Raw genomic sequence first — 22,565 nt, forward strand, 5'->3', positions numbered from 1 at the left:
CCATGCTTTTTTTGTTTTGTTTTTTACATTTCACAGGCCTTTTTTTATTTACACTGTCAGAAATTAAATACACTAAAATTGTATTTTAGCCCTTTACTGGGGCAGTAACTTCAAAGGTGCACCTATACCCCTAAAAGGGAGCATATTAGTACCGTACAAGGGTATAGATAAGTTACAAAGGTGCACCTTTGAGGGTACCTCATGAAAAATAAACATGGTGTTGCATACATTAAGTACTAAAATGTATTATTATTATTATTACCATGGTAAATTTGTGGTTTCTACAGTTTTACTACAAATGTGGTAAACTGTGGTTACTGTAATAAAACCATGGTTAATTTTTTTAAAAGGCTGCCAGAATTCTGTCCTCCTAAAGGTGAAACTTTAGCATATATATATATATATATATATATATATATATATATATATTATGCAATTACAGAACATAACAGAATCCATTTGAAATTTTAACAACGGTTTAAATTTACTTACACAAACTAGCCTATTTAAAATAAATATTACATGTACATTACATGAGTTTTTGTAATATTTTTTTAAATAAGTCTCATGCTCACCAAGGCTGCACTTATTTGAACAAAAAAACAGTAATATTATGAAATATAACCATTAAAAATTTTTTTTTCTATTTTAATGTAGGCCTATTTTAAAAATGTAATTTAAAATGCATCTGTGATCAAAGCTGAATTTTCAGCATCATTATTATTCCAGTCTTCAGTGTCACATAATTCTTCAGAAATAAATTTAATATAATTTGCTGCTCAGGAAACATTTCTGATTATTATTGCTGCTTCATATTTGTGTAGAAATAGTGATGCATTTTTCAGAATTAATTTTATATATAGTACTAATGATATGTAATGTAATGTAAAAATGTGGCAATGGTTTCTTAGGATCTACTTATCAGCGAATATGTCTGTGGTTGACCTCAATCTTAATTCATGCTTTTTTTTTTTTTTATTAAAGTCTGCCATAACAGCTTGTGCACTATATATATGTTTTCTTAACTAACTTTAGTACTATTTACTTGGACTACAGATAGCCTCTTCAAAAATGATGTTGTCCATATGCAGTTAATTTGGACAGTTGATTTTCCTTAAATTGTCTAAATGTATGCATTGAAATCTTAGATATTAGGCTGTATATCAACAAAATCCATGTTTGCACTCCAGAAGTGGCGCAGAAGTTGCATCTGAAGTGGCATTTTAAAATAAAAATGTCAAATTCACAGAAAATTTCACAAATGCTCACTCTTAAAATTACATTTTCCAAAAGGTGATTTAAAAGGAACCATTTTTTTCTTACTTTGAAGAACATATATTTATTTATTTTTCAATAATCCTTTTGTTAAAGGTTGTTCATGGAACCATTAATGGCATTCCAATAATGAACTTATATTTTTGAGAGCTCTGGTGTGTAAAATGTGTTAGTGGAGACCTTAAAAGATATGAGATTTTGAAAGAATATTTTATTTGTTAATATTTTGAACAATTGAAAGTATGATATATGATAAATTATTTGATAAATGATAAATTTTGACAATAAAAAAGTCAAATAAACACAGAAGGAAGGAATCAGACTGCACGTCATGGTTGAATGAATCAGTATGAATTGAGCCATACCTTTTCCACTTCTGCTTTCACACTAAACCTTGTTTTACACATGCTGAGTTTCAGCTGAGAATATGTCGTCGCATTTCTTGTCCGATCATGTGGTGGATTGCTCATCTTTGGGGTTTCTGCCACAAAGCTGCAGCAGGGTCTCTTGGTAATTTCTAGCCAGAAAGAAGTACATGACAGGATCCAACACGCCACTTATGCATGTTAAAGCTGAGGTGATTCGATTTCCTAAATGCAACATTTGTCTTTCGGATTCTGACCTTGACATGTCGTCATGCTGTAGGATAAATACAAATCGGTGGATATGATAGGGCACAAATGCAATCAAGAAGTTAACCACAGTTAGAACAATAATTCTCATTGCCTTATGCTGAGTAGGCGTCCTTTCGTTAAAAGTCATCTGTTTTACTTTGGCAAATATGAGAATGTAAGACATGCTCAGAGTGACCAGAGGTATCACAAATGCAATAGCAGTGGACACCAACGCACCGGTGCGATTGGAGGAATTCTCCATGTACAGCTTTTCACACACTGTCACATTCTGTATTTGTCTAGTCACTTCTTTATTAGAGAATAGGACAGGCAACATGGAAATAGTCACCATGACCCACAGCACGGCAGAGACCACTTTGGCATTCCTGGTATTTCTCAGATTGTGAGTTTTATGTGGTACGACACAAGCCAACAGACGGTCTACACTGATGCAAGTCATGAAGTACATGCTGCAGTAGAGGTTGACGAAGAACAGGAATCCAACCACGCGACAGGCCCCTTCACCAAGAGGCCAGTGGCTGTTTGACATGTGGTAGATCACTCGCATGGGGAGCACCAAGACGTAAGACATGTCCGCTATAGCCAGGTGCTTCAGAAACTCTTTGGAAGGGGTGTTGTGGGTGTTGCGGTGGCAGAACACCCAAAGTGCCAGGGCATTACTCGGGACTGAGAGGATGAAGATGACAATGTAGAAGGTTGCGAGCAGGATGTTCTCCAAGTGAAAGCTGAGGTAAATCCCCTCCATGGAGTGATTCGACATAGCGCAGGTCTATAATATGAGACTGAGCTCCTGTTTGGAGAATGGCAAGAGTCAGAAAAAGTATCAGATATTAAATCTAGCTTATCTATGATAATAGATTGAAAAAACTTTAGAAATGACTATTATTATTATATAACAGTAACTTCATTGGAGCTATACATTCACAAATTGAAGTGTGGACATTTTCCAAAAATATATAACAAATCAAAATTTTAGTTTTAGATTCTGTACCATTTGCCTACGTTCTGCACAATATGTATTCAGTAAAGTGTGTCCAACTTTTGACCGGTTTTAGCTAAATTATTTTGTCCAGAACTGCAGAACGTGACACAGTGATTGTTAAACAGTTTTTTTCTAAGAACTTGTCTAGCAATTTGTCTATATGTCTTTGAACTTAAAATGTCTATTCATTTAAAACAACATAAATAATGAGAAATAACCAGACATTTTTGATTAAATAATGTATGTCTATACATTTATAAAGTGTATTAGCATTAAGAACTTAAACCCCCGGTTTCACGGACAAGGTTTAAGCCGAGTCCCAGATGTAAGTCTGAGCTGTTTCAGCTGAAAGAAACTTGTACTGACTGATCTTAAAATATATCAGTGCCTTTGTTTTGTCTCAAGATGAACAACGTGTTTTAAGTCACTAAGAAAACATTTTTCCTTTTAAAAAAGGTACACAATATTAATATCATTATTAGTATTGCTCTTATTATTTCTGTACTTACAAGAAGGTTATAGTCTTCCCCAGCAGCCAGCACATTGACTTATTGATAAATGCCTCCTTTAGCTATAGACCAAATGAATCTTGTGTTTGCTCATCTGTTTCCTCTTTTAGTCATATGCTTTGACTTCACGTAGGAGGTATCACACAAAAATGAATCAGCCCTTCTACAACATCCCCATTAACACACACCACCCTCTACTGGTCTCTTTACCTGCTGTATGCGATGATTACATCCTCAATACCACGACTGAGGTGAGACCCTTGAGCAAGGCACCGAACCCCCAACTGCTCCCCGGGCGCAACAGCATTGGCTGCCCACTGTATGTTACTGTGTGTACACTTGGATGGGTTAAATGCAGAGCACAAATTCCGAGTATGGGTCACCATACTTGGCCACACACCACTTCCCTTTCCCCCTTTCCCTTATAAAAATTCTTCATAAAACAAACCTGGCGTAGTTCAATTAACTGGTAGCCTAACTGTCCAATTTTCACTGACTTTGCAAGATGGCGAGTCGTTCTAAAGTGACTGAATCGTTCCTACACCAGGTTGTCCAGATAGCAGCTATAGCAAGAGAAGCTGGTTGTTCAAAATCTGTGATTTCTAGAATATTGCATCTTTACAATCACCTTAACAAAAATTACGTAATGTCACTCATTCAAGTCCCCCCAAAAGGCTAGTCATCCACAAAAGACAAATGCACAAGAGGACAGGATAATGCAGAGAATCTCAATGTGCAATCGGTTCAACACTGCAGCTGGAATTGCTCGCCAGTTCAGTGCTGAACAGGATAAGGATTTGTCTTGGCATACAGTGTCTCGATGTTTAAGAGAATTTGCACTGAAAGCGCACTCTGCAGTGACCAAAGCTCTCATCAGCAGAAAGACTCAAAAGGCTACGCCCACCTTTGTTGAGGAGCATGTTGTGTTGACAAAGGAGAACTGGTCCAAAGCAAGTTTAATTTAATTGGGTCCGATAGGAAACCGCTATGTTCATCGTTAAACTGGGGAAAGACTGAACCCCGAGTGTGTAGTCAGTGAAAGGTGCAATAGGAATTGTCATGATAGTTTGGGGGATGTTTTCTGCAGCAGGAGTTTGGCCTCTTATACAGGTACATGGCAGATGTGAATGCAAATGTTTATCAGAACCTCCTGTGGCAACATGTGGTTCCTTCCCTGCATTCATCGCCCAATCAACCAGCAATTTTCATACAGGACAATGCCTGCATGAAACTGTGGAAGAGACTGGAAGAACACACCAGAGCAGTGTGAGAGTGAGAGACTAGTGATGTCCTGTGTGTGCAGATGTGATGAAGTCATTCAAAGCAAGGGCCTGTACACCTACTAGTAATTTTTGACTGCTGTAACCTTCAGAAATGTTAATTATAATCTGTTTTAGTGCTGCTGTGAGCAGCAAATGCAGCAGCAAGAGTTCTTACTAGAACCAAGAAGTATGACCACATTAGCCCGGTTCTGTCAACACTGCACTGGCTCCCTATTAAACATCGTATGCATTTCAAAATCTTGCTAATTACTTATAAAGCTCTTAATGGTTAAGCACCTCAGTATTTGAGTGAGCACTTATCGCATTATAATCCTTCATGCCCGCTATGACACAAAACTCTGGCCATTTTATAATACCTAGAATATCAAAATCAACTGCGGGCGGCAGATCCTTTTCCTATGGGAAGTCGTGGCCTAATGGTTAGAGAGTCGGACTCGTAATCCAAAGGTTGCGGGTTCGAGTCTCGGGCCGGCAGGGATTGTAGGTGGGGGGAGTGAATGTCCAGCGCTCTCTCCACCCTCAATACCACGACTGAGGTGCCCTTGAGCAAGGCACCGAACCCCCAACTGCTCCCCGGGTGCTGCAGCATGGCTGCCCACTGCTCCGGGTGTGTGTTCACGGTGTGTGTGTGTTCACTGCTGTGTGTGTGCACGTTGGATGGGTTAAATGCAGAGCACGAATTCCGAGTATGGGTCACCATACTTGGCAGTATGTCACTTCACTTCACTTCACTTCACTATTTAGTCCCCAAACTCTGGAACAATCTACCTAACACTGTTCGGGAAGCAGACACACTCTGTAAGTTTAAATCTAGATTAAAGATCCATCTCTTTAACCTGGTTTAGACATAATTCACTATCGCATTTCTATCATTCAAATCCGTTAAAGGATTGCTAAGCTGCATTAATTAGGTCACCCGGAACCGGGAACAGTTCCCATAACACCCGTTGTACTTGTTACATCGTTAGAAGAATGGCATCTACGCTAATATTAGTCTGTTTCTTTCTTATTCCGAGGTCACCGTAGCCTCCAGATCCAGTCTGTATCCAGATCAGATGGTCACTGCAGTAACCCAGGCCCAGTCCGTATCTAGACCAGATGGTGAATCAGCACATAGAGACGACCTCTACACCCCTAAATGTCAGTGGAAACCAGGACAACTAGATGAGCCCCAGAGACAGATCCCCTCTGAAGATCTCATCACCTAGACGGCCATCAGGACAAGACCACGGAAACCAGATGAGTCCTCTGCACAATCTGACTCTGCTGCAGCCTAGATTTAAACTGCTGGTTTTGTCTGGCCAGAGGAGAACGACACACTATTTCCCTGTTTAATACTGTAAAGCTGCTTTGACACAATTTAAATAATGGTGAGTTGACTTGACTTGCTGCTCTCTAATTTTGATCACTGTGTTTTCCACAAAATAAAGCGTTTTTGTTGAAGTGCCTTGGTTATTTTGTAAAACACTGTTCTATGGTACAGCCACAACTAAAATTACTTAATTTTTAATGATGAAGATTACATTATTAAAAAAAAAAAAATCAAGTGTTCATAAATTGTTCTTTAATTTTGATCTTCACCGTATATGTATTCGGTATACAATTTTTTGTATAATATTAATGTCAAAACTATACATTAACACAAATGGAAGCATGAGAAATTCCTCAATATTTTAAACAAACCAAATCAAAACAAATTAAATCTTCAAACTTTGTTTCAGATTCCTCAATGTAAAAACCTTTTGACTACAGCACACATTACATACAATCAATAAAGCTCGTCCAAGTTTTTGACCAGTACAATAGAGTTCACATGTGTACTGAATGTCATTACTATGCAAGTTTAAAAGAAAATATAAAGGATAAAAAGCACAAGTCAGCTGAACTATCTGCCAAGATGTTTAATAGAAGGACTTGCAGTGTTGCAGTGAAGACACCATAGCCGAGAGGCCATGTGAACAACAAGCATGCAGAACTTTACTACCTACACTCTTTTGCACAGATTGCTTCTGCAATTAAAGCTATACAAAACCAAAGAAAACATATTTATTTACAAAATCTGTCTGTGCAAGCATGATTTTTTCTGTTACATTCTCTCTTCCTACAATTTTTTATAGGCATGCATAGAAATAAACTTTGGTACAATATGTTAACAAAACTAAAGACAATCTCTGGAATAGAGATGTTACAGTATGTACATGTAAAGTAGAGAGCAATTGTATCAATCACTACAATTTTAGTTTACATTTAGACATCAATACTCATTCATTTAAGAGACATAGACTGCATGAGTAAATCAAGGAACTGTGCCATAGGTAGGTTAAGCCAGGTATAACCTATCCTAAATGTACAAAGTGTCTAACACAGCATATATATAGTCAGTTGTAAAGATGTAAAGTACAAACTTTGGCAAATAGGCACAACTACTACTGAAATGACAGACAACTGTTCATTGCAAAACTGTTGTCAATATACAGGTATAATGATAAATCTTAAAGACATTGGCAGTGCATGAGAGAAAAAAAAAAAGACAACATGTTTTTCAAATTGTATTAATGGTTAATATACTTACAGTACTTTTTTTTTTTTACTTTATGGCTACAACCAATGTGTGTCAACTTAAAAAACAACAACAAAAAAAGAAAAAACATCTACAATCATTTAAAGGATGCTAATAACCAAAACATTGTTTACATACTTTTACTACTAACTTGAACACTTTTTAGTCTCTCAACGTGTATGAAAAATAAATATTATTTTCAAATTAAGTGCTCTGTAAAATCCTTGTTCAAGAGCCTGCTCTCTGCAATTAAGTTTTAAAAATAAAACAGTTTTTTATATGTTTATGCATTTGCAGAGATTCAAGTTTAAAACACTGATTAATGGATGATGGCCTTTCACCTTAATCAGAGAAAATAATAACATGCAATAACCAAAGTCATGCCAAAACAAAGTTCACTCTGATAGAACAATATTAACTGTTCAAACAAATAAAATCTTAACTTAAAAATGAATCAAAGTAAAATCAGGAGTGACTCCACCTCATTAAGAGATACATAAATGGTTGCAAAGCATTTTACGCAGCATCCTTAGCGAGAGTTACCGTGGGAATAGCTGATTTACCGGCATTTCCGTTGTGTGGCCGACTGTAGCTGGTGAAGCTGGGTGTGTGAATGGTACGGATACTCTTCGCACTCTGACTCAACATAGTCGGGGACAAAGGGGAGTGGGAACAGGAAGAAGAAGAAGAAGAGGTGGAAGGTCGACCGTTTTGTGTCTGTGTGGGAATAGAGAGGCCTTTAGTGCTGTGAGTGGGAGGGGCAAATTTTAAAGAACCATTAGAAAGGGAGGGGATATGGGAGGAGGGGGTGGAACTGGATCGAGAAGGAGGGATAGAGGATTTGCTGGTGGGAAGAGAGGAAGATAAAGGAGCAGGAGAATTAACAATATTAGTAGAATCAGACTGGGACAAGCCTTTTCCCGTACTAGAGGAAAAAGCAGGAATTTTAGAAGCAGGCACGGTAGGAGAAGTGGATTTGGGATCTCCTCCAGATCTCTTAGCACTTCCATTAGCCTGCAAACAAAGATGCCAAAACACACTGATTGTCAACATAGGGAATTTATGATTAAAATATGCAAAATTTCTAAGCATGTTTCAAATCATACTACTGGGATCTACAGTTAATCATGATAGATTATCAAAGACACAGGAACTACATATATAGGTGAAAATACTAAAGGCACTCACACAAAAAAACTATCTGTCTTGAGGGTGAGAATATATAAATTAAAAAAATCACTTTAAATAGACTGTAAGAAGGAAAGGAGAGTGAAGGTGAGGGACGGTAGGATTATAAGTTTTAGAGTGAGTATTGCGCAGAGTGAGTGCAACCAACCAGTACTCATAACCAAAGGAGGCTCCAGGAGGAATAGAGGAGGTACAATTTGGGAAGGCATCCACAGGATAATGGGGACTTAGTGGATTTGTGGACCCTGGGCATTGAAGCCAGGGTTTGCAGATTCCTCCGAGAGGTAAACAGGGAGAGGGTCCAAAAATGGGTTAAACAGAAGCATCCTGACTTACAAGGGAAGTTGAAGTGTAACAGATATTGGAGTGTGTAGGGGTTAGATGTGGTATTTTAGTTAAAGAGACCCTAGTCAAAGCATCCAATACTGTTAGGTAAGCAGTGGCTGTGGTGTTTATATTTCTTTCTTTCACTTTTGTAAATTAGTTTGTTCACAGCACCAAAGCCACAAGCAAAGCAAACATGCAGAAGCATTTGATGGTATTATGAAATAACAGTCAGTTGCCTTCGGTCACAGCCATTCAAAAAACAAGGTAGCAGGAAAAAACGTCAACAGTTCAAAGACAGCTTTCGGCACTAGGCCTTTAACCAAAGAACAGTTTGTTCGGTCTCATCAGGTTTTTTGTTAGTTCATTTTCCCCTCTCAATACAAGCCCTGCAAGAACTGACTTTCCTCTCGAGCATTCAGTCTATGCCTAGGTGTGTGTGTATTTCTGACTGGACAAGTGGTCCTATGATAAGACTACCTGGCGGAACTGCCTCTGAGAGTCCTGTAGCTTTTGCGGTTTTGTTGCCCTCTCTTTCTCTGAGGTGCCCGGTTGCTGCCGCGCCTTGGCAGAAACAGGCACCGGCATCCGACTAGTAGGTGAGACCACGCTGGCATTCTGCAAAAAGGATTTAAACCAAACAGAAGAGAAAAGGAATAAAAAGAAAGAAACAAAAAGAGAGCCATATTTGAGGTGGTTTGTAAGCTAAATCACAGCAAGACAAAGCTTGCACAACACATCTGTGTGGTATCACCATGACATTGTAGAGTTTGTATACCAGAGAGAGAAGTAAGGAAGCATGCAAACCAGCCCAGAATACCAACAAATTTCTTTTAGGACTGCCTTAGAACCCACAAAAAGGATCCAAAAACAGTGTGAGACTGTGGTTCTAAGATTATGAAAGTTGTTGGCTGCCTTAACCCAAGATTAGAGCACCATCAGTGAACACACAAAGGTCTATCTATGACACACCACTCCAGAAATAAACACACCATATTTATTAAAATATGTGAAGGTGTTAAAAAGTTCAGATCCCAGAGTTGGTAGCCTCCACTGCAGGAAAGGCTAAGGATGTTCAGAAGTCACTGGATAGGATGGAACTGTTGTGAGCAAGAGGAGAGGGACAGACCCATAGTCTTTGCTAAGGTAGTAGGAGCTAGAGAGAGACCTTCTGGGTGGGAACTGGTGTGACTGAGACCCCAGTAGTTGGTATGATGGCAGGCCGAGGAAGGAGCTGTGGTTTTGTCTTCTTTCGTAGAACAGGACCTTTACTGGCAGAAGTCGACCTAGGGACCAAGGTTTTGAGAGAAAGTTCTTTCTCTGAGTGCCGTGGACTCTCTACAGTTTTATTGTCCTGAGTTCCAGGGTTCAGCAATATTTCAGGCTCTTCCGAAGTCTTCGGTCCCATTTCGCAAATTGTGTTCTCTAGCTGCTTTATGGTTTGCTCTAGACTGTCAAGAGTTTTGTAGGTATTCTTACGAATCTCTTCAGTTCGTCCAATAGGCTCCTGCTGATTTGATTTTGAAGACTCTGTTTTGGAGCAATCAATTTCAAACCTCTTGGTCTCTTTGTGTTGTTTGACAGTCCCATCTGACTCTTCCTCATCCTCATAGACGACAACCTGCAAAGTCTTTTTGCCCATTTTACTTCCAGCTCGAATTGCTTGCGTTAATGCTGCTAGCTGTTTCTTAGGGAACTTCAACTTGAACTTCTTCTTTCCATCTTGCTTTGCATCACCAGTAACATCTACTAATGCCCCTCCCTCAGATAAAGATGAGGATGAAGAAGAGTTCCTGACTTTACCATCTGTGATATCTGCAGGAGAATTTGAACCAGTACTTTTTCCAGAATCCCTACCATCTACATTCTGTTTGACCTGCACTCCCTTAGTCCATTCTTCTTCCTCAGTTTCCTCACTCTCCTCATCTATTCTTTCTTCTGCAAGCATCCGCTCTAGCTCCTCCTCACATTCAAAGACAGTAGAGAGGCGTTTATAAGCTGAGCGGATATCCATTGGCTCGTCAAAGATGATGATGACTGGCTTTTTACTGGCGTTGTCAGCACCAGTGGGACCATTAGTACTGGCATCACCTCCTGATGCCGTACCACTTTCAGAAGCACTTGGCCGTTTGCTGCCAAAAGTTACTGTCTGCACACTACCTTTCTTGGCATTGACTAGCTGATGGTACTCTCCAGTGGAAAGGGCTTGCACCTTGGTGTTAGTGATCATAAAGGCAAAGTTATCAGGAGGAGGTGGAGGTGGCTCTTCTCCTGACAGATCGGGACTGAGAGAGGCCTCGTTATTTTCCTCCATTTCCTCGAATTTCTTTTCCTTCACCTTAGATGAACCAAATATAAGTTTCTGATTTACTAAGTCCGTCCCAACAGGGACTGCTTTAGAAAGAATCGGTGCAGTGTTTTCAAAAGAGACTGGTGAGCAAATTGCTGTTGGAGACTCTACCCTCTCCTCTATGCTAACCTGCACTTGAGCAGCTTTGACCACATGAACTTTCCCTTGGGTTGGGCTAGCTGGAACGTCTTCCAGTGGAGAGGATGGATTTGACTTCAACGAGGCTGAACGAGACAGCTGATTTTGTTGTAGAGTGATAGAAGAGCTGACTGGGCCGTTACTTTTGAGGGCACCAAATTTGTTAGTGGATACCTGCAGCTGGCTTTGGCATTGGTCAGAAGCATTGACATGTGACACCTGTGATGGGGGAGACTGTGAGGCATCTCTACATTCTGTTGATTCCTCTGAGGCTGATGGAGTTCCCTTGGAGATCTGAGCTGTGACATAGTAGATGACCTTAAAAGGTCAAAGGTCAGAGAAGAAAAAAAAAAAAATTTCAATTAGGTATAGTTTCATGAGCCAAATATAAATCTGTTAGTAATCCTACCTGGTATTAATCATATTCTACAATTGACTTGGCCATTACTGGGTCTTTATGAGGATTCACATAAGACTATTGCATAGTTATTTTAGTGATGGGGTTCTAACTACTAAATGACCAGTCGTCACTAAGACTGAGGTTTTTTTTAAACAGAGCTCATCATACCATGATTACTTTTCTTTTAGGAGTTTATAATATTTTTATAATAACTGTGTAACTGTGATCAGAGGCGTCATGCCCATTCAAATTGAGGGGGCACGTGCCCACTCAGATTTTTGAGCCAAGTGGATTTTGAATGCAGCTTCTAAAAGACAAAAAATATCCTATTAATATTTTCTAGCCTATATTTAATACAATCACAACGGCGTGATTAGATCGTTCAGTGCCTCATATCATCAGCTGCTAAATTCCAATCTGCGTTCGCTGGCTGGCGCTGAACCAGAAACAGATGCGTGTTTACAACATTGCGCATTATAACCAATCACACACGATGCTATTGAGCTTATGAATGCAGTGACCAATCAGAGCTGTTCAGATGAGTCATCGCTAAAATGCCAGTGTCCTGACATTTTATCCTACCCGTCGATTTTCCTACCGGGGCTTGCTGCGCATGCGCACATCAAAATTTCGTCCTTTTTCTCATGCAGAACAACAATATTTAATGCATCTGCATTACTGTAGGGGTAGGTTTAGGGTTGGGCTAGATGTAGACGTTAATAAAACACAATCTAATAGGTAGAAAAAAATATTTATTGTTGGTTTCCGGTAGCTGTATCCCTTCTAGCCACAACCGCGAATATAACACATAATTACTGTATTTGCATTACTGTAAGGTAGGTTTAATAATAATAATAATAATAATTCATTACATTTATATAGCGCTTTTCTGCTTTTCTAAGCACTCAAAGCGCTCTACATTGTGAGGGGTGGCGTCTCCTCGTCCACCACCAGTGTGCAGCATCCACCTGGATGATGCGACGGCAGCCATAGTGCGCCAGAACGCCCACCACACACCAGCTTACTGGTGGAGAGGAGACAGAGTGATGAAGCCAATCAGTGTAAGGGGATGATTAGGAGGACATGATGGACAGAGACCAATGTGGAAATTTGGCCAGGATGCCGAGGTCACACCTCTACTCTTTTCGAAAGACATCCTGGGATTTTTAATGACTACAGAGAGTCAGGACCTCGGTTTAACGTCTCATCCGAAAGATGGTGCTTTTTGATAGTATAGTGTCCCCGTCACTATACTGGGGCGTTAGGACCCACACAGACCCTGCAGCACCCCCTGCTGGGGGGTGAGCACCCCCTGCTTGCCTCACTAACACCTCTTCCAACAGCAACCTAGTTTTCACCGGAGGTCTCCCATCCAGGTACTGACCAGGCTCAACCCTGCTTAGCTTCAGTGGGCAACCGGTCTTGGGCTGCAGGGTGATATGGCTGTGGCATTTAGGGTTGTGGTAGGTGTAGACATTAATAAATCATAATTTATCAGGTATCATTTTTCGTTGTTGAATTGTACTACCTACTGTTTTAATGGGAGGTAGGAAAATCTGACAGGGTAGCACAAATCGACAGAACACCAGTGTTTTCTTGACTCGATCGCTGACAGAATACCTCTTTCTGGCGAATTCTCTTGTCAGAAACAACAAAGTGCAAATGTGTGTATGAATATGTAAGTAAGATATTAATTTCATAGTGTAAACAGCTTCAGTGATTTAAATGGTTGTTTTTGAGAGTGCTTGAACTCTACTGTCAGTAAAATAGCTTTGATAATGTAAATGTTCTTTGCTCTCTTTCTGTACAATGAAAGTGTTATGATTAGTAGCCTAACAATGTTTTTATTCACATTAACTTTCAATGTTAAATTCACATTAAATATAAATGTGCCCCCTCGTGCCCCCTCAAAAATAATGATTGCATGACGCCCCTGACTGTGATAATAAACACTGCAGCTCACCCCAGGACTCTGACGAATTGCATTGTTGTCATTCTCATCTGTGTCAGGGTTCTTGTCATCTTGGTTTTCAGTATTCTGTGGTTTGTGGGGAACAACATCACTTCACAAAGAAACAAATCGCAGTCTATAAGCTACTCTAAGACCACTGAAAACATTTAGGCTGCTTTTGACGCAACACATTCTTGGATCATATATTCTACCATATATATCAAAATATATTTAATATTAAGAATTGTCATGAAACATGTTTCTAAACTTAATAATGCCAATAATATGATACTATTTCTCTTCTCTACAGTAATAATCATATTTTAAAATATGCAATGAATGGGATTAATAATAATAATAATAATAAAAACTTAATGGGATTAAAACCATAATCTGGAGCTAGACCTAAGGCATTTGTGAACTAATCTGAAAAAAAAACAGCTCACAATTATACACAAAAAATGGAAAACGTCATTTTGAATTTATATTGCATGTAACAACAGTTTCCAACTTTTTCCATTTTGAATACAATTTTGAGCATAACAAGGTTCTTATTGGTTATATTTCACCTGTAAATTCTATATTACACTGCACAATTTTTAACAGTGAGAAAATACTGTGAAAATGAGAAAGAGAGAAAGTGAGACTGAAAACCCATTAAATAAGTAAGGAGGCTTATACAGTAGCAGGCATGCAGCAAAGTGAGAAGATCAAAGAACAAATTCTGAACTCCAGACTGCTAGCTGAAAGTGTCCTCTAAAATCCTCAATAACAAACCAATTCTAAGTTGCATTCTACTGATACATATGATTTAAACATTGACCCTTTTTGAAAAAAAAATGTTTAACGTAGATTAATGTAGGTCCTGATAATTTTTCGCAAGTTTGCTAAATTGCTAACATTTTGCCCAGGACCATTTCATTATGCTACGCCCAGTTAGCTAACTCAACCTGTTAATGTACATCGTAAAGCATAAATGTGACCTCAGGTAAGCTTCGGAAATTGAATTGTCTCCAATTGAGATCACACTTTTTTTATTAAAATGCTAAATGTAAAAAAGAAAACACACACACACAACACCCTTTGACAACAGAGTGTCAAAAATCTAGTTTATTGATTGGATGACTCAGAGCACACAAACCCAATCATATCTGATTCCCCTTTTGGCTCACACTACATCACTACAATCAGCACAGGTCATGAGTTCAGCAGAAATAAAAGGAAAGGAACAGAATTTAAACTTAAAGAACAGTGAGAACATTGTTGGTGTCAGATACCCATCACAAGAGTCTATAGAGGAAGTTAGCAAAGGGTAAGAAAGCCATACAAGCATTGCAAAGAACAGCCATCAGGGACAAGCGGCTGGCACAGGCAGGCAGTTGGAGGGTCTACTAAAGGACATCATATCCTTTACCTTCTTATCTTTAAGGGGCAGTAAGACCCCAGGTCTTAGCTCTCTGATCTGTGGCTCTATCAAACCCTTGAGCCCTACCTCCTTAAAAGAGCACTTCTGGAAAACCTGAAGAGAAGAATTTGTGAGGAAGGGGGTAAAAGATTAGAATTTGCCCATAGAAAATTGGGCAAACCTGTTCAAGATTACTGTAGAATGTAATAGAAATTATATACAGTTAGTTTAATCAAATCAGATTAGATTATCTGCCTATATGTATTTTATTATCATTAAAATTAAATGACAAATCTATCTATCTATCTATCTATCTATCTATCTATCTATCTATCTATCTATCTATCTATCTATCTATCTATCTATCTATCTATCTATCTATCTATCTATCTATCTATCTATCTATCCATATTAGTATTATAATTTTTATTTATATGCAATTCTTTGTACATATATTTTTATTTTTACATATATTTTGATTCAATTACACTTTCTGTCCTATTAAGCATGTATGCGTATGTGTATTACTTTAAAAGGCTGTTTTGTTTTCTTTTTTTAAAGAATTTATTAGAACTATGTTGCGAATTTAGAGAATTGTGAGAAAAGAAGCTAATCTACTGCAAGGGAAATGAATCTGCCACCGAATGAATCACAGGGCACACCCAAAGCATTTTAGCACCCACACCAAAGCAATTTCACACCCAATACATCTAAACATCAAAACACCTATAGTTAGTGAAAGTATCCATTAGGAACATGAAGTTATGCTGGTTACAAATCTGTATTAGTGTGCATGTGTATATGTATGTATGTTTGAGTTTATGTGTGTATCTCACCTGTAGCTCTGCCATAATCTTGTCTCCCTCATCCTCTTCCTCAGTGATAGCTGAAGCAGCGATAGGTGGAGGAGTAATTGGTTTGGGCTTCACCTCTGGAGAAGATTTGGGTTCAGGCTGAGATGCTGTACTGCTGGACTCCTCTTCACCCTCCTACGAAACAAGTTATATTAATCATAATTAAAAACATAAATATAATCAAATATAACAATTTTAAATAAATGTTTTTTAAAATGTAATTAATTTGGTAACAGTTTACAATAAGGTTCCATTTGTTAATATTAGTTAACCACATTAGTTACATGAACTAATAATGAAAAATACTTGTAAAGCATTTATTAATATCAGTTCACTTTAACTGCAACATTTATTAAAATCCAATGTTTTATCTGTTAATATTAATTAATGAACCTGAGGTAACGTGAACTAACAATGAACAGTTGTGCTTTTATTAATTAATGTTAACAAAGATGAATAAATAATGTAACAAATGTATTGCTCATTGTTAGTTAATATTAGTTAATGCATTAATTAACATTAACTAATGAACCTTATAGTAGAGTGTTCCAACACATTTTATTTAATTGTATTATTTAATTTTATAATAATTATTTGAAAATACAATTAAAATTTCATGAATATTTATAGATTATTTAATTGTATTATTTAATTTACATTAATAATTCTTAAAAATTTTATTAAAAGTTAATGTGTGTGTGTGTGTGTGTGTATGTATGTATGTATGTATGTATGTATGTATGTATGTATGTATGTATGTATGTATGTATATATATAAATCTGTCCTACAAACACACTTGTACCATAACAGACTCCTTCCTGCTGGTGTAAATGACCTCCCCAGATCGGGTGGTGGTCATCCCAGTGTTGGTGGTGTAGTTTCGTCGAGGTGGGGGTGGAGGAGGAGACTTGTTGGCTTTCTCTGTGGCCTGAAGCTTAACAACTTTTTCCTGAGTCTTACTTTGTCTCTCCAGGCTGGATTTGATGGACAGGTTGGGTTTAAAAGGTCTCTCCAAAGCTGACTTAACTGGTTTCTCCAAAGGTTTGGGAGGTTTCTCTGTAGCAGTCTTAGCAGGTTTCTCAGAATTTGGCTGATTGTCATCTGCAAAAAGAAAATTAAGTATAAACATCGCCAAACAGTAGTCTCAGGGCCTCTGATGTGTCTTTCAGTCTCCTACCCTGTTCTGCTGGCACTGCTGTGGGCTCATTTTTTTCTACCGCCTCCTCCAGGGAGGCAGGAACCATTGCAGGGGAGCCCTCAGGTTCGCTGGGCGCCTCAAGGTTTGGTATTCCTCTCAGCATGTTGGCTTCTGCTTCCTGGAGCATCCGTTCAAACTCCTGCCCATCATAATGACCCATGTTCTGCCTCTTCTCCTCCCATTCTTTCTCTGCAGCCTGAAGATACCAATCAAATGAGTAACTAAACCATGGAACGCACAGTTTCATCTCGCTCATTTGGTTTAACATGCACAATACTCACCTCTATCGACACAGCCCTGTTCTTGTTCTTGCTGCGGCTTGCATGAATCTCCTCAATGAAGTTTGGGGAAGGACCTTTGCCATGAATGCCATTAGCAGAGACTCCATTACTGCTGTTATTTGGTATTAGTGTCTGCTCGAGTGAGGGTTTTTTGAGCTGTTTGGTGGGTGAGGGGGTAGACTCTCGTCTTTGTGTGACAGGGGGAATGGGTGAGGGTGCTGTTGATTGCTGGGATTGTTGTGAAGCTACCGGAGAGGCCTGGGCATGGTGGATCACCACAGGGTTTGACATCATAACCTCTGACCTCACTGTGGAGCTCTGAGGTGCAACTGAGGCAGTCTCGAGGGATTCAACCATGGCTGATTCTGGTTTTTCAGAGGCAGGTGTCGAGGAAACAGGGTCAGAGGGCTTCAGCAGGCTCTCTGTGGCAGACCTAAAGAACAAATTATATTTTAAATAGAAAACCATGAGGAAATCATTCACAATGCAGCAAAATATAACCAAATTTAAAATCACAAGCTTATTTTTATCATCTCTATACTTGTTTAAGGAATAAAAGCTGCAGCGTGTCATTTTTTTAAAGTATTAAAATATTCCTATCACAGCTGGGTTTCTCTGGTGGCTCTGTGGAGCTTTCAGAACATTTCTTTGAATGAACAATGAAAGACAGAGTATTTGAGAATCCTATTTGTACTGCACATAACTGAGTTATGAACAAACCCATAACTGAACATTTGCATTAAATTAATGACAGTAATTTAATTCAATGATATAAAATATAATGTGATTAAATTTAAGTAAAATTAATATAAATAATTAAAAAAAATACAAGAAAAAGAGAGGAAACAAGTCAGTGTAATTTAATTTTAACTCAGGTTTTCGCCTGATTGGCAGATAACAAAATGGATATTACAATCCGAGTGACTACAACAGAAGAAGAAAGCCATATCTAGACTTGGGGGAGAAAACTTTTGACTTGGAGCCAATAAGTAACCAATTAGAAACCACCCGAAACACACTAGCAACCACCTATTTCACACACATTTTCTTCAAAATGTGTAAAAGTCTTAGTTTTGCAAACATACAGTGCCCTCCAAATGTATTGGAACAGTAAAGACAAAATTGCTCTGTTGGCTGTGGAGTCAAGACATTTACAAATATGATTAAAAGATGAATATGAGACAAAACTACAGAATGCCACATTTTATTATTGGGTAATTCAACTCATAGATGTTTTACCAGCTAAGAAGATCAACACTTTTAGAGTTTCATCCCCCTATCTGATGTGAGCATAAGTACTGGAACAGTTGCCTCACAGGTCTTTCTAAGTGATCAGCTGTGTCCTGTTGCATTAATTCTTCAGATATTAAAAGCAGGGAATGCGTTGTATCAGTTATATCCATTACTTCTGTATTCTGAATCTTGCATTCGATGATGACACACACAAACCAGGATGAAGATGAGGGAGCTGACTTTGAGAGAAAAGCAAGCAATTTGGATGCTAAAAGAAAAGAGGAAGTCAATTAGAGCTATAGCAAAATCAAAGGGCATGGAGAAATCAAGAGTTTGCAAACCACCAGCGACACCAGCAACCAACAACGACCTGATCAGCTGAGAAAACAACAGTAGTTGATGACAGACAAATCATAAAAGCTGTGAAAATGAACCTTAAAAGACGTGTCTGTAAAATCACCAACAACTTCCAGAAAGCTGGGGTGATGCTCTGACAATCTACTCTCCTCAGGAGACTTTGACACAGAATTACAGATGCTACACAGCAAGATGCAAACCTCTGACCAGCACCAAAAATAGAAAGGCAAGAGTAGAGTTTGCAAAAAAGCACAAAGGTGAGCCAGAAGAGTTTTGGAACTGTGTTTATGGACCGATGAGACAAAGATGAGCCTTTGATGGGAAATCAAAAATGTGGAGCAAAAAAGGGAACTGCAAATGATCCCAAGCATACAGCCTCATCTGTAAAGCATGGTGGAGGTGGTGTCATGGCATGGGCCTCTGGAACAGGCCCTCTCAACTTTACTGATGACTTAATGTATGATGACAGTAGCAGAATGAATTTGGAAGGGTACAAAACCATCTTGTAAGTTTGTCTTTACTGTTCCAATACTTATGGAGGGCACTGTATTTGGTGCCGCTAGCAGAGCAGAAACACGCATCAGCTTTACAAACAAAACGCTATTTTCCCGAGTGCTGGTAATATTCATTGCATTCGCACATTCACAGAAAATGGCAAATGGCTTGAGTCTGATCAGGCTTGACACGGAAGAGAAAGTAAGTGACTAGTGGCAGATGCTCGAGATCTCTCATCTGTCTAAACCTATACAGAGTCTCTGCTCACACATGATTACAATCAGAATGAAAGATGGAGAACAGAAACTGCATATTCATTTCCATAACGCTCTGGCTGCTCGGATACGTGGCTGGAATCTGAAGATGTACAGATCCATAAAATTTGTCATAAAGTATTTTATTAACCACAATCTTATTATATTCGCAATTGAAACGTCTGTCTCAATCTCTTTCTCTCTCAGTTTGTACCTGCGAAGGTTGCTGAGTGTGTCCGTGAGGGTTCGGACTCTCTTCAGCATGCTGTCAAGCTTGTGCGGCTCTTCTTTGAGGAACTTTACAGCCTCCACCTCCACCCTGAGCACCGCCCGCATACGGGATTGAAGAGCTGGAAACTCCCCTGCAGGAAGAAAACAATGTTTTGCTACTAAACTGAGTGTCAGCTGGGAAACCGTCTTGACATTTAACCTGTTTATGTATGTCAGTCGTCATGACACTTATGACTGAGAGTTAGGTAGGACGATTTTGCTTGAAGGTGTGAAATTTGAGCTTATTCTATATAAAGATGCAATTATAGCACTGTAAGCAAGTAACAAGCAGCGTCACCAGCCACAAGTCACAACAAGCAGTGTTGTTGTATCTGTTACCTACAAAGCTGTGATAAAATCTTTATCGCAGTTCACACCTCCAGGCACACAGCTGGCCCACAGTTTCTTTAAATTACATAATATTATCATGTGTGGGTAGGTCTAAAAATGGAGAATACTCAACTTCCTGTAGCTAAGGAAGGCACTGTAACATTTTGAATAACAAGAAAGCAATGTCCAGTTGCTTACAATCAATTATTATATAAAATAGTTTGTCTGAGGTAATTTATGTTGTTGTACCTTTCAGTCCAGCCAGGTTCTCGCCCACCTTCCTCAGACTGACAGCTCCCTCCTCTACCTCCTTCAGCGTCACGGCTCTCTGAGACACAACAGGGCTGGAGTCAGTCCTCAGTGTCTCCACATACTGCTCCAGATCCCTACACACAAACACACGTGACACTTACGACACAAATAGCAATCATGCAAATATCTTATATTATTACTGATGGGCCAATTCATCCACATAATGCATCCAGTCATCTGGTCAATATTGAAATTACACTGTTGTGGCACCAGAGGGCAGTGTAGATTTCACATTGTGCTCTTGACACTTTCTGGTTGAAGGCAGTTTGCTAATGTTCCGCGTCACATCTCCTTCAAAAAAAGAGGAGAAAACTGCTGTTTTGATGCTACATTCCTAAGCTGCCACACATGTAAAAGTCAAACTGTCCTTGTTGGCTCAACGATTCACTGCTCACAGGCACCCAGAGACCTTTGCTGACTGGGCACTGGCGTAAAACCAAGGAAAACTGAGTGTTAATGCTGCTCCTGATCTCTGCCTAGTGTTTATTCCCACTGAGTTCAGTTGTGCATGTTTAAAGCTGTCTGGAGATCACGCTTGTTAACCAGTTAAATTAAAGTGGGATTTAATTATGGTTTACACACAGCTGGGTGGACAAGGCTATGAGTTAAAAAAGGGGCTGTAATGGATCGTACGAGGAATGATTTAAAATAAAAGGCATTTGTTTGCCCACAGGAAAGTGAATTTCAGATTCCATGGAGTGTGTGTGTGTGTGTGTGTGTGAGTCATACCCTAGCTGGGTGAGAACTCTTTCCTGCATGCTGAGATATTGGTGTCTCTCTTCCTCCACCAGTGTCCTCTGTTTCTGTGTCGGATCTTCCTGTCGTCTCAGCATTTCAGCCAGCTTCACACTGATCTCTTGCTCCGCACGCTTTATCTGAGCACGCAGACACTCCTGATTCTGAAGCTGAAAACACACACATTTACTTCATTTTGTAACATTATATGTGTCTTTACTGTGACGTTTAATCAATTTAAGGCCTCTTTGCTAAATAAAGGTAAAAATATTTATTGCTGACTCCTACATTTTTGAGCCGTAGTGTGTTATAATTTTTTTAATGTAAAACTGTCAAATAATTTTTCCTTCAATATTATTATACTGAATGTACATCTGTCATGTTACTCTAGATAAATGAGTTACGAATGTTGTTTCATGTTGTCTTTAAAATAACAATGAACATTAACACCTGTTGAACAAATATGGGGCAAAATGCATATTATAACAGCAGATTTCTCATGATATTAACTGACTTTCATTACCTGTAGTTGTCTCATATGTTGCAGTTGGAGGCGGAGCTCAGAGACATTCTTCCGGAAAAAGTGTAGGTTAACATGCAAGGGGGCGGGGCCTAGTTGCGGTGTAGGGGCAGGGCTACGCTCAGGAGGTGCTGCAGCAACTTTTGGTGCTAATACAGGAGAACCTCCTAAACAAAATACAAAAACACACAAAAAACATGACCTACAATAACAAACAAACGTATTTCATGATAAGACATCAGACTGGGCTCTCAAATGTATGTGTGACTATGGTTATTTGACATAGCTAATATATAGATGTAGACTGATTGCTAGAAATAATGTGATGATCCAAGTTTTGCAGATTTTTTAAAAAGAGAAATTATAATCTTTGTATAGCTCAAGAAATTATGCTGTTGGTATAATCAATATAAGTGCCTTACAAATACATATTCACATACAGTATAATGGCCCTAAGCTTAAGGATATGTGATATTTGTTGTTGTACCCATATTTGACCATAACATTTAGCATGATTACATTTCAAACTCCACTGAGCATAACTGAAAATACAGCATTTCAGGTCAGTTCTTGCAAAAGCACATATTTATGTGAGTGCACAAGACAGCATCTAGACATGTTTGTTCTTTCGTGGCTTATGCTGTTTGAGTGACTCGCTCTCTGTGTTCGCGTCAGCGTATATGTGTGGAAACAGTGGGAAACATGTGGCAGGCTGCAATTCTGAG

General features: G+C 38.9%; 2 protein-coding genes across 9 annotated transcripts in view; both read right to left on the reverse strand.

Moving 5' to 3' along the window:
- Positions 1–1,475: 1,475 nt before the first annotated feature.
- LOC306864907 (uracil nucleotide/cysteinyl leukotriene receptor-like) lies at positions 1,476–3,513 on the reverse strand. The gene is made up of 2 exons (XM_079409196.1): positions 3,402–3,513; positions 1,476–2,700 (listed from the first exon to the last, which is right to left on the reverse strand). Exon 2 carries the CDS (start codon positions 2,668–2,670, stop codon positions 1,726–1,728), a length of 945 nt encoding a protein of 314 aa, XP_079265322.1. The 5' UTR covers positions 2,671–2,700; positions 3,402–3,513; the 3' UTR covers positions 1,476–1,725.
- A 2,722-nt stretch (positions 3,514–6,235) lies between these two features.
- Positions 6,236–22,565, reverse strand: part of LOC306865241 (sickle tail protein-like) — a 107,743-nt gene continuing 91,413 nt past the window's right edge. For 3 of the 8 annotated variants that reach the window (XM_079409731.1, XM_079409728.1, XM_079409732.1), the window contains 13 exons: positions 21,844–22,007; positions 21,315–21,490; positions 20,523–20,659; positions 19,888–20,035; positions 17,335–17,767; positions 17,033–17,249; positions 16,652–16,956; positions 15,837–15,989; positions 15,010–15,114; positions 13,608–13,682; positions 9,925–11,562; positions 9,237–9,374; positions 6,236–8,258 (listed from right to left, as the gene is read on the reverse strand). In XM_079409731.1, coding sequence (XP_079265857.1) covers positions 7,761–8,258; positions 9,237–9,374; positions 9,925–11,562; positions 13,608–13,682; positions 15,010–15,114; positions 15,837–15,989; positions 16,652–16,956; positions 17,033–17,249; positions 17,335–17,767; positions 19,888–20,035; positions 20,523–20,659; positions 21,315–21,490; positions 21,844–22,007 — 4,187 coding nt within the window. In that variant the 3' untranslated portion in view covers positions 6,236–7,760. The remainder of the gene's footprint in view (positions 8,259–9,236; positions 9,375–9,924; positions 11,563–13,607; positions 13,683–15,009; positions 15,115–15,836; positions 15,990–16,651; positions 16,957–17,032; positions 17,250–17,334; positions 17,768–19,887; positions 20,036–20,522; positions 20,660–21,314; positions 21,491–21,843; positions 22,008–22,565) is intronic. The other 5 variants (XM_079409729.1, XM_079409733.1, XM_079409735.1 and 2 more) reach the window with 4 other exon arrangements.

Source organism: Barbus barbus (assembly GCF_936440315.1).
Source record: "Barbus barbus genome assembly, chromosome: 46".
NCBI lineage: Eukaryota > Metazoa > Chordata > Actinopteri > Cypriniformes > Cyprinidae > Barbus > Barbus barbus.